This window comes from Nomascus leucogenys, chromosome 6 (assembly GCF_006542625.1).
Source record: "Nomascus leucogenys isolate Asia chromosome 6, Asia_NLE_v1, whole genome shotgun sequence".
In the NCBI taxonomy this organism is placed as follows: domain Eukaryota; kingdom Metazoa; phylum Chordata; class Mammalia; order Primates; family Hylobatidae; genus Nomascus; species Nomascus leucogenys.
Genome location: NC_044386.1, coordinates 135,444 through 149,469, shown reverse-complemented (window position 1 = coordinate 149,469; position 14,026 = coordinate 135,444). Strand labels below are relative to the sequence as shown.

The window sequence follows — 14,026 nt, the reverse complement described above, 5'->3', positions numbered from 1 at the left end:
TGGGAAAAATCTCTGAGACTCCCAACTAATATTAATATCCAGGCTTCATATCAAAACTAAGTCACAATTTTTCAAATAAATCAGGAAAAACATCATGAAGAATGCAGAACGGAATCCATCGTTGTTACAATTATCCCAAGAAGCAAGGCAAAAGTTTACTACCACAATGGCCTAAATAATGTATTTCTAGAACACCATTAAACATATTCAGAACAATCTATTCAAAGAAAAAAAATCAATTTGTCCTAGAAAAATATATTGTATGTTCATGTTAAGGGATTTGAAAAACTTCACCGGAAGTAAGCAGTTAACCCAGTAACTATTTAAGTTTCTTGGTTTTACTTTTCCTCTGATTAAACTGCTTTTGAACAGTTTGCAAGCTGTGTCAGTGCAGTGGGCCATAAAAAGAAACCAAAAGCAAAATAAGTCTGATAAGTTCGTCACTTGAAAGCAGCTGTGGCCAGGCGCGGTGGCTCACGCTTGTAATCCCAGCTCTTTGGGAGGCCGAGGCGGGTGGATCACGAGGTCAGGAGATCGAGACCACGGTGAAACCCCGTCTCTACTAAAAATACAAAAAATGAGCCGGGCGTGGTGGCGGGCGCCTGTAGTCCCAGCTACTCGGAGAGGCTGAGGCAGGAGAATGGCGTGAACCCGGGAGGCGGAGCTTGCAGTGAGCCGAGATCGCGCCACTGCACTCCAGCCTGGGTGACAGAGCGAGACTCCGTCTCAAAAAAAAAAAAAAAAGAAAGCAGCTGTAAATACAGAATGATCAAAACACCACAGAACTGGCCAAAATGAGATTAAAAAATTCTCTCTGGTCTTTACTGAAATTATCCTCAGCATCTATTTTCCAAACACATTTCTCAGCTGGCTATCATGAATTTCTTTCTTTTTTCTGCTAATTTGATTATGCTGTTCCTTTGTAAACTCCAATTCTTCAGGAAAAAAAGCCTATCTGAAATGCCGATAAATATACTGCTTGCAGGCAGAATCTCTGTAGGGAAAGCTAACTTCATCAAGATAAAAACACTTTTACAAAACCCAAGACTAAATTTTGGTTCCATTTTGCTATCTTGCCATCTTGTCTGAGGTGCCTGGGGTCTTAGTCTGCAGAAAGAACACTGGGCACCATCTGGGTTGAGGACAAAGGCACTAGCTCTAGCTTTTCTCCAATCACAAGCTACCATTTCCCCTAAAAAGCCCCACTGACCATGGGCTTTACTTCCTGCTTGTGGACGCCTCCCTAGCAGCTCTTAAGAGCCCAAGAGGCAGCGGGGGTCTCTGCTCAGTCAGCACCAACCACAGCAACACACTAGAACGTTTAAATGCTTTCTGATGTTGACAGGATGGCTGTATGACTAATCCTCACATTTAATTCAACGAGATTTCTAATAACTATTTCAAAAAGGAGAAAATTGCACAATTACAGGCATAATTCAAATCAATATTGCTGAATGCCTTCGTTCCTATTGAGATTTTTACTCTGCAATTTAAAATTACTTTGTAATTAAGGAGGTGGGTGGGTAAGTTCATTTAAAAGAACCGAACAACTAAACCTATCCCATTTAGCTTGATTAAACAAAATCCTTTATGGCCGATTCTGAAGATGCAATCGTAGAGGGCACATTCAGACAAACTCAGAGCACAAGGCCTCAGGGAAGTGGAACCCTGACCATCATCCCGGACTAAGCCGAGCCCGGCCCTCGAGGCACTCAGCGCACAGGCAAGCACAGGTCCCGGCGTCCTCGCCCGGTCAGTGCGCTGAACTCTCCGTCTGATTTTTAAACACTGGCACAGCTGCTTTTAAACACTGGCACATTTTTGGTGGCACAAGGGCCACCAAACACGACCCAAAGTAGAGGCCCTTAACTTACAAGGTCTCGAAGTGGACATGCACAGATTTGCGCTTTCTGGAATGGGGAACTGCAAGCCCAAGCTCGGGCGCGCCGCGCTTCCCACCGGACGCCCACCCGGCCCAGCCCGGCCACGCCTCGCACCCACCCGGACGGTTTCACCCGCCCCGCCAGCCCCACCCACGGGCTGCGGGCGGCCCCCCGGGACAACCCGCACAGAGGGCGGCAGAGGCCCAGCCAGGGCGGCCACCGGCCGCTATCCGCCCGGGTGACCTTGGGCAGACACGACTCCTCCCCGAGTCCACCCGCCAGGCACTGAGGCGAGGAGCTACCTCAGCCCGCCGGGTCCCCGGACCTCAGGCCCGGACCAAGGCGGCGGAGGGGACGCCCAGCAAGCACGCAGGGTCGTGACCTTCACCGGGACGCAGACTACCTACTAAGGACCGAGCTCCCCGGGCCCCCGAGTCCGCCCCGCGGCTCCCCCTCGCAACGGCCCAGGGCTCTCCCAGCCCCTTCCCGATCCCGGGACAGGGGGCGCGGGGACCCGGCGCCCGCTCCGCTCGGACCCGCTGGGGACCGTCCCGCTCCTACCGCCGCCTCGGCCTCCGCCTGCCCCTCCCCGGTCCGCGGCACGGACTCACAGCCTTGGCCAGCGCCAGGCGCCGAGCCCTCAGCAGCCGTGACAGGCCCCGGACCCCCGACATGTTTGTTGCCGCCGCGCAGTCCCGCCAGTCCCCGCGCAGACTGCGTCTGCGCACCACGCCGGGGTCGAGCGGGGGGGAGGGGGATACCGCGCCTGCGCACCACGCTGGGGTCGAGCTGGGGGGGAAGGGGGATACCGCGCCTGCGCACCACGCCGGGGTCGAGCTGGGGGGAGGGGGGATACCGCGCCTGCGCACCACGCCGGGGTCGAGCTGGGGGGAGGGGGGATACCGCGCCTGCGCACCACGCCGGGGTCGAGCGGGGCGGCAGTGGGGGACATCGCGCCTGCGCGCCACGCCACGCCCGGGGCAGGGGCTGAGTGGGGGCGCCGCGCCTGCGCAAAGCGGACCCGCGGACGGTGGCGCTAGGTGGGTAACGGACATCCCGCGCTCCCCGACCGAGGTAGAACGGGCCCTGTTCCGGGGGAGTGTTGGGCACCAACATTTTTAAAGCCCCGTGGGTGGTTCTCCGGGATCGCCCAGGCCGAAGGGCCTGAACGTCCAGACCGCAGGGAATGGGGTCGGAGGGGCGGCGCTTGTCCGCCGAGGTGGGCGGGAGCGGCCCGGGGCCCCCGGCCTCTTGTTTATTATACGTCCCTTGATGAACTATTTTGTAATCGTGTGTGTTTGTGGAGGTCACATGTAAACAAACTTAAAATGACCCTACTTTGTGAAAACGTGCAACCTCGTGTAGGTACTCAGTAAATTAGTAAATTTTTATTAACGTTAGCCCCAGCCTAGCTATGGAGGGTGCGTGCTGAGCCCGAAGCAGAGAGCTCTGTAATCTCCGCATTCATCACCGCCACATGAGGAGGCCTGAGAAGCTTCTAGCACTGTTTGCACCTTCCCCACCACATCACCCCTCCCTGCCTTCCTCACAGTCTTCCTTCTGATCAGAAGACCTTTCCTTCTTTCTCTGCCTGTCAAAATGCTGCTCACTCTTCAAACCCTAGCTCATATGAAAGTGTCCAGTGAGCCCGCTTTTATCGAGCTGATTCTGTATCTTTGATACAACTGTGTGAGGGTTCTCCAGAGACACAACCAACAGAGGGGAGAGATGTAAGGAATTGGTTTAAAGGTTCAAATGCTAATCTCATCCAAAAACACCCTTACAGACACACCCAGAAATAATGCTTAACCATGTATCTGAGCACCTCATGGTACCGTCAAGTTGACATACAAAATTAACCATCGCAGCAGCCATACATTTAAACATATTTGTACCAGAGAACTTACCTGATTCTACCTGCACTTCAGATGCTTAAGACATGTCTGTTTTCTACACTTTCCCCAACCAGATTGTGAGTCGCTTTCATCTAAGGTCTTGTTTTGTTTTTTTTTTTGAGACAGAGTCTCGCTCTGTCACCCAGGCTGGAGTGCAGTGGCGCAATCTCGGCTCACTGCAAGCTCCGCCTCCCGGGTTCACGCCATTCTCCTGCCTCAGCTTCTCCGAGTAGCTGGAACTACAGACGCCCGCCACCACGCCCGGCTAATGTTTTGTATTTTTTTTAGTAGAGACGGGGTTTCACCGTGGTCTCGATCTCCTGACCTCGTGATCCGCCCGCCTCGGCCTCCCAAAGTGCTGGGATTACAAGCGTGAGCCACCGCGCCCGGCCAAGTTTTTTTTTTTTTTTTCTTTTTCTTTCTTTTTTTTTTTGAGACGGAGTCTCATTCTGTCGCCAGGCTGGAGTGCAGTGGCGCGACCTCGACTCACTGCAACCTCCACCTCCCGGGTTCCAGCGATTCTCCTGCCTCAGCCTCCCGAGTAGCTGGGACTACAGGCGCCCGCCACCACGACCGGCCCTGGTTTCATTTTTTTCTTTGAATCCCATAGGGCCTCAGTGCTGTGCAGCACATAGTTAAAACTGAAAAAAGTTTTCTTGAATAAAAGTAGTTAACGTTTTTATTCTTTACTTCAAGGTACATCTCCATGAATAACCTAAATGATCCCCCAAATTGGAATATCCGGCCTAATTCCAGGGCGGACGGTGGTGATGGAAGCAGGTGGAATTATGCCTTGTTGGTTCCAATGCTGGGATTGGCTGCTTTTCGTAAGTCATGGTTTTCTTAAAATTCGTGTTTTCCAGGCTGAGAGTGTGGAGCCCGGTGAGGGAGGCAGCATGGTGTGGGAGCCTGAAAGCCGTGACTTTGGGACCTGCCGGGGACAGCCGAGTTTTATCCCCTGCAGTGAACCGTGGGCAAACCACTTAACCTCTGAGCCTCAGTTTTCATGTTCACAGGAGATGGATAGTCATACTTAACCTCAGCACACTGCAAGGATTAAGTCAGCCAAGGCGTTTAGAAGCATTTTGTGTGGGGTAGGTTTTAATAACTTAGTTCCCTCTCAAGGCTTTGCTGCTCTCAAGTCGGGGAGGCGGTTCCTTGTTTCAGGTGCCCTCATAAGGACGGCTGGGGGAACAAAACGGGTGTAAAGGAAACCAGTGGGCTGGGCGTGGTGGCTCACACCTGTAATCCCAGCACTCTGCGAGGCCCAGGTGGGCAGATCGCGTGACCAGCCTGAGCAACACAGCAAAACCCCGTCTCTACAAAAAATACAAAAATTAGCCAGTCGTGGCGGTGCACACCTGTAGTCTCAGCTACTCAGGAGGCTGAGGTGGGAAGATCAGTGAAGCCTGGGAGGTCGAGGCTGCAGTGAGTGGAGATGGCACCACTTGCCCTGCAGCCTGAGCAACAGGATTTAAAAAAAAAAAAATTTAGGAAATCAATCTTTGGGAGACTTCATCCATGAAATCTCTGCTTGGCCCGGCCAGAAATTCTCTCTAGTCTAGATGGACTTGGCACCACTTTGGGGACCTGCCAGTCACATGCAGACTTAACATCCCCACCACACAATCAATTCACTGATGCAGAGGAGTGAGTTTTGTGTTTCTTCACATTCCATGGTTCTGGGCTGGCACTTAGGAACATGAGAAACTGAATAATTGAATGGAAGAAAGGCAAAACTGCCCTCTAGTTGTAGCGATACATTTTATGTAGTGGCTTTTTACCTGCTTCGATGTCTCAGTTCAGAAGTTTTGCTGTAGAGGAAGAGGAGGCTGGTAAGAGCAGGTGGTTTTTGTGATTCAGTGATCTGCACAGTGCTTGCTTCCTGGTGAAAGACAGGGCAGGTCCACATCCAATCCTAAGGGGCTGCCATGTAGAAAGCTCACCTGCCTGCAGGCTTGGAAAAAAAACACTTAACACTTGGAGAGGCTACTGTTGCCCGTGGCTAGGGTGAGTGGATTGGAAGGCTTAAAATTACTCTGACTAATGTAATAATTAATTGGCTTTGAGGCTGGGAGAGGCCCTGAAGTGACTCATTTTCCATTTGTTTTTCAGACTCATCTCCAGCTTTTATAGCCTTTCATGGTAACTTTCACGTTTGAAATTCTTACCTCCCCTTCTTGGACTTTTGAAATGATGCTTTCTGTCCCTGAAAAGGGTTGAAGAATATTTTATTTTTTCTTCCTGGCTTTTTGCTGAGGTAGTGTGGTCAGAGATAATTGTTAACTTGGCATTCTTGTAAGGATTCTCCAAAGGTGTGTTATGCTGTGTTTGAGGTTCTGTTGCACATAAGAGCGCTAACCAGCCCCTAGTGTAGTCTAGAAGAAGAGGCAGACATACGAATACTTGATAAGTGCTGTTGATTGATTTATTGATGAGAGGCTAGTTTTGTCCTGATCACTTGCTTCATTTACTAGATTTTTTTTTTTTTTTTGAGACGGAGTCTTGCTCTGTTGCCAGGCTGGAGTGCAGTGGCGCGATCTCGGCTCGCTGCAACCTCTGACTCCCTGGTTCAAGTGATTCTCCTGCCTCAGCCTCCCGAGTAGCTGGGATTACAGGCGCCCACCATCACGCCCAGCTAATTTTTGTATTTTTCGTAGAGACGGGGTTTCACCATATTGGCCAGGACAGTCTCGATCTCCTGACCTCGTGATCTGTCCGCCTCGGCCTCCCAAAGTGCCGGGATTACAGGTGTGAGCCACCGTGCCCAGCCCATTTACTAGATTTTTACTTAACATAACATAGAAATGTGTGTAACTGTGCTTGCCTGAAAGAGCAGTCCCTGGAGAAATTCTTACCCTGAGTAGCTCCCGGGGGAGAACATTCAGTATTTCAGCACTCCAGCGGGCTTCTCTCTCCTCACACCTCCTCTCATTCTGCTTCCCCCCTTTTCTCTCGGTCTTCCTGATTCCCCTTTCCCCATCTCTCTCTCCGTGCTTTTCCCATGGCTCCGTGCTTTCTCCCCTCTAGCGTTCCTGTACCTCCTGTTTCCTCCCCGACCTAGGAAACATAGTTTTAGAGCTGAAAGGGACTGGTTGAGTTCACTGGGCCCAACTCAGTTTCTTTTAATTAAACATTTTATTTTGGGGTCATGTAAGTCACATGCAGTTGTCATCAGTAATACAGAGAGCCCATGTACCCTCTACCCAGCTTTCCCCAGTGGAAGCATCTGCAAAACGATAGTGCAGTGTCACAGCCAAGACATCTGCCAGGATGCGGTCAAGATACCCCAATCCCCGGGGCCTCACGTGCTGCTCTGTGTACTGCCCCTCCCTCCACACCCCCGGCAGCTGCTGATCTGTTCTTCATCTCCAGAACTTTGTCATTTCAAGAATGTTATATAAATGGAATCAAACAGTATATAACCTTTTGGGTTGACTTTTTTCATTCAGCATAACCCCCTGAGGTCCATGCAGATTGTCGCTGTATCAGTAGTTCATAGATAGTTTCATTGTTGAGTCGTGTTTGATGACATGGACGTACCACAGTGTGTTTAACCACTGAAAGACGTCTGGGTCCTTTCTGGTTTTCAGCTGTTATGAATAAAGCTCTCATAAACATTCTTGTGTAGGTTTTTGTGTCGATGTAAGTTTTCATTTCTCTGGGATAAAGGGTCAGAAGTGAAATTACTGGGTTTTCTGGAGGTTGCACGTTTAGTTTTTTAAGAAAGGGCTGAAATGTTTCCTAAGTGGCTGCACCGTTTTAGGTTCTCACCAGCAATGCAGAGCCGATTGGTTTCTCCACCTGGTCAGCATTTGGTGTTTCACTGCAGTCCTGTCCAGCGCATCCTGACGGGTGTGCGGTGCTGTCTCGTCGTGGCTCTGCTGTGCAGTGTTGAGCATCTTTTCTCATCGTGGCTCCAGGGTGCGATGTCGAGCACCTCTTCATGTGCTCGTTGCCATCAGCGTATCCTCCTGATGAAATGAGTATTCTTGTCTTTCAGCCATTTCCTAATAGGACTGTTTGTTTCTTAATGTTGAGTTTTGAGAGCTGTTAATATGTCTTAGATTCTAGTCCTTAGTTGCATATGTGGCTTGCAAGTATCCTCTCCCAGTCTGTAGCCTGTCTTTTCATTCTCTTCATAGGGGCATTTGCAGTGTAAAAGTTGTAATTTTGATGAAGGGCAGCTTATCATCGTCTCCTGTTAGGAACCATGCTTTTTGTGGAAAGTTGAATTCTGCCTAGCCCTAGATCCTGAAGGTTTGTTCTCCCTAAAGTTTTAGTTTTACATTTTACATTTAAGCCCTTACCCATTTGAGTTAATTTTGTTAATAAGGGATAAGACTAGTTGTATTTCTTCTTTCCAGCCTGTTTGCCTTTGATTTCTTGTCTTGCCTTCCGGCACTAGCTGGAGCTTCTGGGACTCTGTTGGACGGTCCCTGACCTGAGAGAGAACACACTCAGCCTCTCCCAGCTAAGTGCAGTGTCAGCTGCAGGTTTTCCATAGACGCTGTTTATCAAGGCAAGGAAGCTCCCCTATATTCCTGTTTTTCATGAATAGGTGTTGAATTTGGTCCATTTTTTTGGTTTCAATTGATGTGATCTTGTGATTTGTCTTCATCAGCTTAGTAATGTGTTAGATTGCATTGATTTTTGAATATTGAACCAGCCTTTTGTCTCTGGAGCAATCCCCACGTGGCCGTGCTGTAGAATTAGTTTTATGTATTGTGGAATGATATTTGTGGCCAGGATGCCAAGGGTTGTTCCTGTGTCTGTGGGGGGGTCCTGAGCCTCCGACCGGGGCGTGCCGCTCTCGCTTCTCCGTGTCTATTCCATCATTCCAGTTTTTCTTCGAGTTGTTCTGTTTTTCAGTTCCAGAATTTTCATTTGGTTCTTCTTTATGTCTTCTGTTTATTTTCTTAGACTCTCTGTCATGGCAGCTGCTCTAAAGTCCTTGTCAGTTGATACTGCCATCTCTCATCCAGGTATTGGCATCTGTTGATCATCTTTGTTCATTTAGCGTGACCCGCCCTGGCCCTTGGTACTATGAGTGATTTTCTGTTGGAACCTGGGCATTTTGGGCATTACGTGATGAAACACTGGTTTTTATTTAAACCTTCGGTCTTAGCTGGCTTTCTTGAATGGTGCCCTGGCAGGGGAAGGGCCACTCAGCCTCCTTACTGCCAGGTCAGGATGGAAGTCCAGGCTCCCCAGTCAGCCTCTGGCCCCCGTGGGCCCCCGAGGAAAGGGTGGGAATTCCAGCTCCCTGGCCTCTACTGGTGCCCCCTGGCTGGGAAGGCCTCAGCGCTGCTCCCCACGTGACTCCCCCCGACCCCACCCTATGTTTGCCACTGGGTGGGAGTGGGAGCCTCAGCTCCATCCAGCCTTTGCCATGTGGGTGGAGGTGGGGCCGCAGTTTTTTCTGTGTTATTTGGCTGATGCAGAGTGATTACTGTCGGAACGTTTTCTCTTGCCAGGCTTCTGTTGTGGTCCTTTGGGCAGAGACAGCAGGCTTTGTTGGAGTTTCTTTTTTTGTCTGCACCCGTTGAGATTTCCAGTTGACTATGTCTTCAGCTCCAAGTCTGGGATCTATGAGGCAAAATGAAAATCTAGAGGACTTGCCCCCGTGTTGTTCCTGGGGTCCCAAGGACCCCAGCCAGTCTGCCGTCTCTCCACCTTTCAGAGTCATCTTGTTTTACAGATGATGTCCAGGATTTTTAGTTTACTTAGAAGAAGAATAGGGAGGACGTCTACTCTGTCTTCCCGGAAGCAGGAGTCCCACCGGAAACGGAGGCTTTGAAAAGTTGCGTGTGCCCGAAGTCATGAGGCGTCTGTCAGGCCAGACTTGGAATTCAGGTTTTCCTGACACCCAGCCTGTCCTGCTACACTTTCCTCTGCAAAGCTGCCTGTAGCCTCCCGTGCCTGGCTCCCCGTCCAGCCAAAAACTTCCCAGTAACCACAGCCTATATGGTGGGGTCTGAAGTGTAACCGTCTGCGTCATTGTCTGTGTTAGTTTTCCAGTGGTTTGATGTGTCAATGATGTGACTTGATTGAGATCGCCCCCAGATTGTATCAGAGAGCAGCTCCCTGTCTCCTCTTGATTCGGCCCCATCCCTCCCAGTCCCGCCTCCGGCCCTCCCTGCCTCCGGCCCTCCCCGCCTCCGGCCCTCCACACCTCCAGCCCTCCACAGCCCTCCACACCTCCGGCCCTCCCCGCCTCCGGCCCTCCACAGCCCTCCACGCCTCCGGCCCTCCCCGCCTCCAGCCCTCCACACCCCCGGCCCTCCACACCCCCGGCCCTCCACACCCCCGGCCCTCCACACCCCGGCCCTCCACACCCCCGGCCCTCCACACCCCCGGCCCTCCACACCCCCGGCCCTCCACACCCCCGGCCCTCCACACCCCCGGCCCTCCACACCTCCGGCCCTCCACACCCCCGGCCCTCCACACCTCCGGCCCTCCACACCTCCGGCCCTCCATGCCTCCAGCCCTCCACACCTCCTGGATGCTCTTAAGTCGTGTTAATTCCTTTGACTCTTCATAGCTGCAGAGCATATCCCGTGCTCCTTGTCCGGGTCCCCTGGGGGCCCCTCTCATTTGGCACCTGTGACTTTGCAGAGGCAGCTCCAGCTTGTCCTTGACATAAGCCCTGTCCCCAGGCACATCCGGCTCCTGGAAGCTCTCGCTCTCCGAGGCTCTCGCCTGCCCTGCTCGTTTGACTTCGGGTGACTTTTCCTTGCAGCTCCTGCTCAGCCTTCAGACTTTGTTCATTCACCTTTTTAGGAAGCCGTTCTTGACTTCACCAAAACCAGACGAGCCTTCCCTTCTCTCTCCTCATAGACCTTTGCAAACCCCTCAGTGCTTATCAAGTGACATTGTAACAGCTTCTTTCCTGGTCAGGCCCCTGCCTGGAGCTCTTGTCAAAGGGAGGAGATAAAGAGGACATGAGTTTGAGTTGTCATCTGAAGTAGGATTAGCAGCTATTTTTGGTTGAGGAAGGATGCGTTTGGTTTTGTGCTTACGCAGTGAAGTGTCAACAGCATATCCAAGGGAGACTGGCTTTCAGGCTAATGGAAATCTTGCTGTTATGGAATTGCTCCCACAAAGGTCATTCATGACCCAGGAGAAAAACAAAGGTGACCATTAATGACCTGGAAGAAAAAGGTGACCATTAATGACCCAGGAGAAAAGAATTGAATGTCAAGGACACCACCTGGGTTGGGGGAAGCAGCAGAAGGAGGAAGAGAACCATTAAAGTTGATAGAAACTCCAGTGGTTCTAGAAGAGGCTGCAGATGAGGGAGTTCCACAGAGTGGTTAGTGGGGGAAGGGTTGCAGGATAGAAGCGCACGAGGGAACCCAGACTGCTGCTCTCAGTGCCTTTTGGGGCCTTGGGCTTTGAAAATTTGCCAAACAATCCTGTTTTCCAGAAGACTCGACTCCGTGTTGCTTTTCGAATGTACAAGCAGAACACATCGTTATTTGGAACAACCAAGACTTAGCATGTAGTTGCTCCAACATGTATGAAATTACTGAGCAATAGCATCATTTGAAATGTGGATGGAACTGTTATCACACGGTCTTTTTTTTATTGTTGAAACACACCCAACTCTTACTTGTGGGGTGGGCAAAGAGTTGGTGACGCCATCCAGAGCCAGGTGCCTGCTGGCCAGCAGGCTCTGTGGGTCATCAGGTCTTAGAGACACTGGATTTCTCTGCAGCACAGGCCAGCCCCGCTGCTCCTTGGTGTGGGGGACAGAGCCGGCCAGTGCCCACTCCAGCCTCCCAGCAATCCCCGTCCCGTTTTCATGAGATTCCAGCAGTCTCCAGTTTGAGGAAAGAGGCCCACTGTGTCCTGAGGCCGAACTTCTTAACCCACTTTATTTTTATGTGTCCTTATCAGAACATAAGCAGTGTCTCAAACTCAGGCCGTTTACTAGTCACCACCAGGCAAAGCTAAATACAACTTTTATAAGAACCTGGCCAATGGTAGTTGAAGCCGACTCAAATATTTTAAACTTTGCCAATTGTACTGGAGCCAGAGCAGGCAAACGGTGGTGGGTTTGAGAGGAGAAAAAAAGCAGTGGTAGATCTTCTTAGCAACAAACAATTAGAAGATGGAAAGGGTTAGGGTTAGTGTCTTTTGGTCACCCAGCCCTTAACTGGTTTTAAGATAAGAACTTGGCCTGTTACACATTTTCACATAGAAGTGATCTTCTTGGTACGGCCGAGGTCTTAAGCTTTTATTGAAATGCTATCCTTAGCTGCCTTATGATTTAAGTGACGATGATAGAACTTTAGCGCTAACTTTTTCATTGTGTGTATTTTTCTCCATTCATGTCAGGTTGGATTTGGTCTAGGGAGTCCCAGAAAGAAATAGAAAAAGAGAGAGAAGCCTACCGTCAGAGGACTACTACTTTTCAACAGGATCTGGAAGCCAAGTACCACGCCATGATCTCAGAAAATCGGCGTGCTGTCGCTCAGTTGTCCCTGGAACTCGAAAAGGAACAAAACAGAACAGCTAGTTACAGAGAAGCCCTTATCTCTCAGGGACGCAAGTTGGTAGAAGAAAAGAAGCTTCTGGAACAGGAACGGGCCCAGGTGATGCAAGAAAAAAGACAGGTGCAGCCTTTGAGAAGTGCGTATTTGAGCTGCCTGCAAAAGGAGGAAAACTGGCAAAGGAGAGCCAGGCTTTTGCTGAAAGAATTTGAAGCTGTTCTCACAGAAAGACAGAATATCTACTGCAGCCTGTTTCTTCCTCGCAGCAAGCGGCTGGAGATAGAGAAGAGCTTACTGGTGCGAGCGTCCGTCGACCCCGTCGCCGCTGACCTAGAGATGGCAGCCGCTCTCACCGACATATTTCAGCATGATACATACTGTGGTGATGTCTGGAATACCAACAAACGCCAGAATGGCAGACTCATGTGGCTGTATCTCAAATACTGGGAACTAGTTGTCGAACTGAAGAAGTTTAAGAAAGTAGAAGAAGCCATACTAGAAAAGTAAGACACGAGTGAAATCAAACTGCTCTTAGTGATGCGAGGCCACGCAGTCACGCGCCTTCTGGGTCTCTGGCGTCTTCCGTTCCCGTGCTGCCCGTGTCATGGCCACACCGTCACCCTTCAGCAGCAACCTCCACTCCCGCCACCCTCTGAGCAGAAGTGCACCAAAGCCTCAGAGACAGAGGGTCTCCACCCGATGCTCTGCCGCTGTTGGGGATGTGGTTTCTTGAAGCATTTTTAAGCTGCTGCCATTGTATTAAGCAGAACCGTATCACCTCGTATTTTAGCTCCAGGGTAAAAATGGTTTTTTAAAAAGTCAAATACAATACTGGTCCTTACCAGAAGTAATTTTCTGTCTGTTTCATCACTCCCTAAATACTTTCTCCTGAAATTATTTTTCTCTGTCACCAGATTACATTAAGAATTTGTCAGATAATGTGTAGAACTGCATAACAGATAATAGAAAGTAGTAATATATTATCAAGGGTTTATATTTTAAAGATCTCTCTCACTCCATAAAGGGGAAAGAAACACCAAGTGTTTCTTTTATCCAGTTGTTACCTAATGTGTGTTTGGAATTTGGCTTGTGTCTGTATTCAGCAAGCAGATATTTATTAGCAATGATATATACTCAAAATACTTGCCATTTGGGAGTAATAATGCCACTTTTTATTTGTGTAATTCTTCACTCTTTACAAAATATTTTTATATGTATTATCTCATTGTTTACCGCAGCCGACAAGGTAGACAGGCACTTACCACCCCGTGTCACACGTAGCTCCTGGGAGCTGAGCCTGTACACCTGCTCACTCATGGAACCCTCAGTCGAATCCCGTGAAGTGAGTATTACTATTATTCTTTGTGGGGGTGCCCCAAGGCCAGCCCCCAGTTGCGTGGCCTGCTGGGAGATCTCACAAGACTCAGCACAGGGTTGTACTCAGCACAAAGCAGAATCAGCAAAGGGAGAGGGTGTGTGGGTGGCGCTCAGAGGAGCCACATGTGGACGCCCCAGGATCCACTCCCTGGAGTCATACAGGACACACTTAACTGTTAAGAATAAGCTCACTGGAGACGCAGCACCCGGGGCTTTTGCTAAGGGCTGGTCACGTGGTACCCCCTGCCTGGCCTGTGTGGAAATTCCAGGGTGGGTTTGGTGTGGTCTGTACCGTGTGCACGAGCACTGTGGTCACAGAGCCACTCGTAGGAGTTAATGGTGCTGGCAAGTCTCCCAGAATCCGAGTTCCCAG

General features: G+C 50.3%; 2 protein-coding genes across 9 annotated transcripts in view; one reads left to right on the top strand and one right to left on the bottom strand.

Moving 5' to 3' along the window:
- SDHA (succinate dehydrogenase complex flavoprotein subunit A) overlaps positions 1 to 2,620 on the bottom strand; it is a 47,693-nt gene extending 45,073 nt beyond the window's left edge. For all 8 annotated transcript variants that reach the window (XR_004030382.1, XR_004030383.1, XM_030813862.1 and 5 more), the window contains exon 1: positions 2,495 to 2,620. Coding sequence is in view for 6 of the 8 variants with exons in the window: in XM_030813862.1 (XP_030669722.1) it covers positions 2,495 to 2,557 (63 nt within the window). In the remaining 2 variants the exon portion in view is untranslated. The remainder of the gene's footprint in view (positions 1 to 2,494) is intronic.
- Positions 2,621 to 2,905: 285 nt separating this feature from the next.
- CCDC127 (coiled-coil domain containing 127) lies at positions 2,906 to 13,317 on the top strand. The gene is made up of 3 exons (XM_030813859.1): positions 2,906 to 2,957; positions 4,475 to 4,605; positions 12,122 to 13,317. The coding sequence occupies exons 2-3, from the start codon at positions 4,485 to 4,487 to the stop codon at positions 12,781 to 12,783; spliced, it is 783 nt and encodes a 260-aa protein (XP_030669719.1). The 5' UTR covers positions 2,906 to 2,957; positions 4,475 to 4,484; the 3' UTR covers positions 12,784 to 13,317.
- Positions 13,318 to 14,026: the final 709 nt, after the last annotated feature.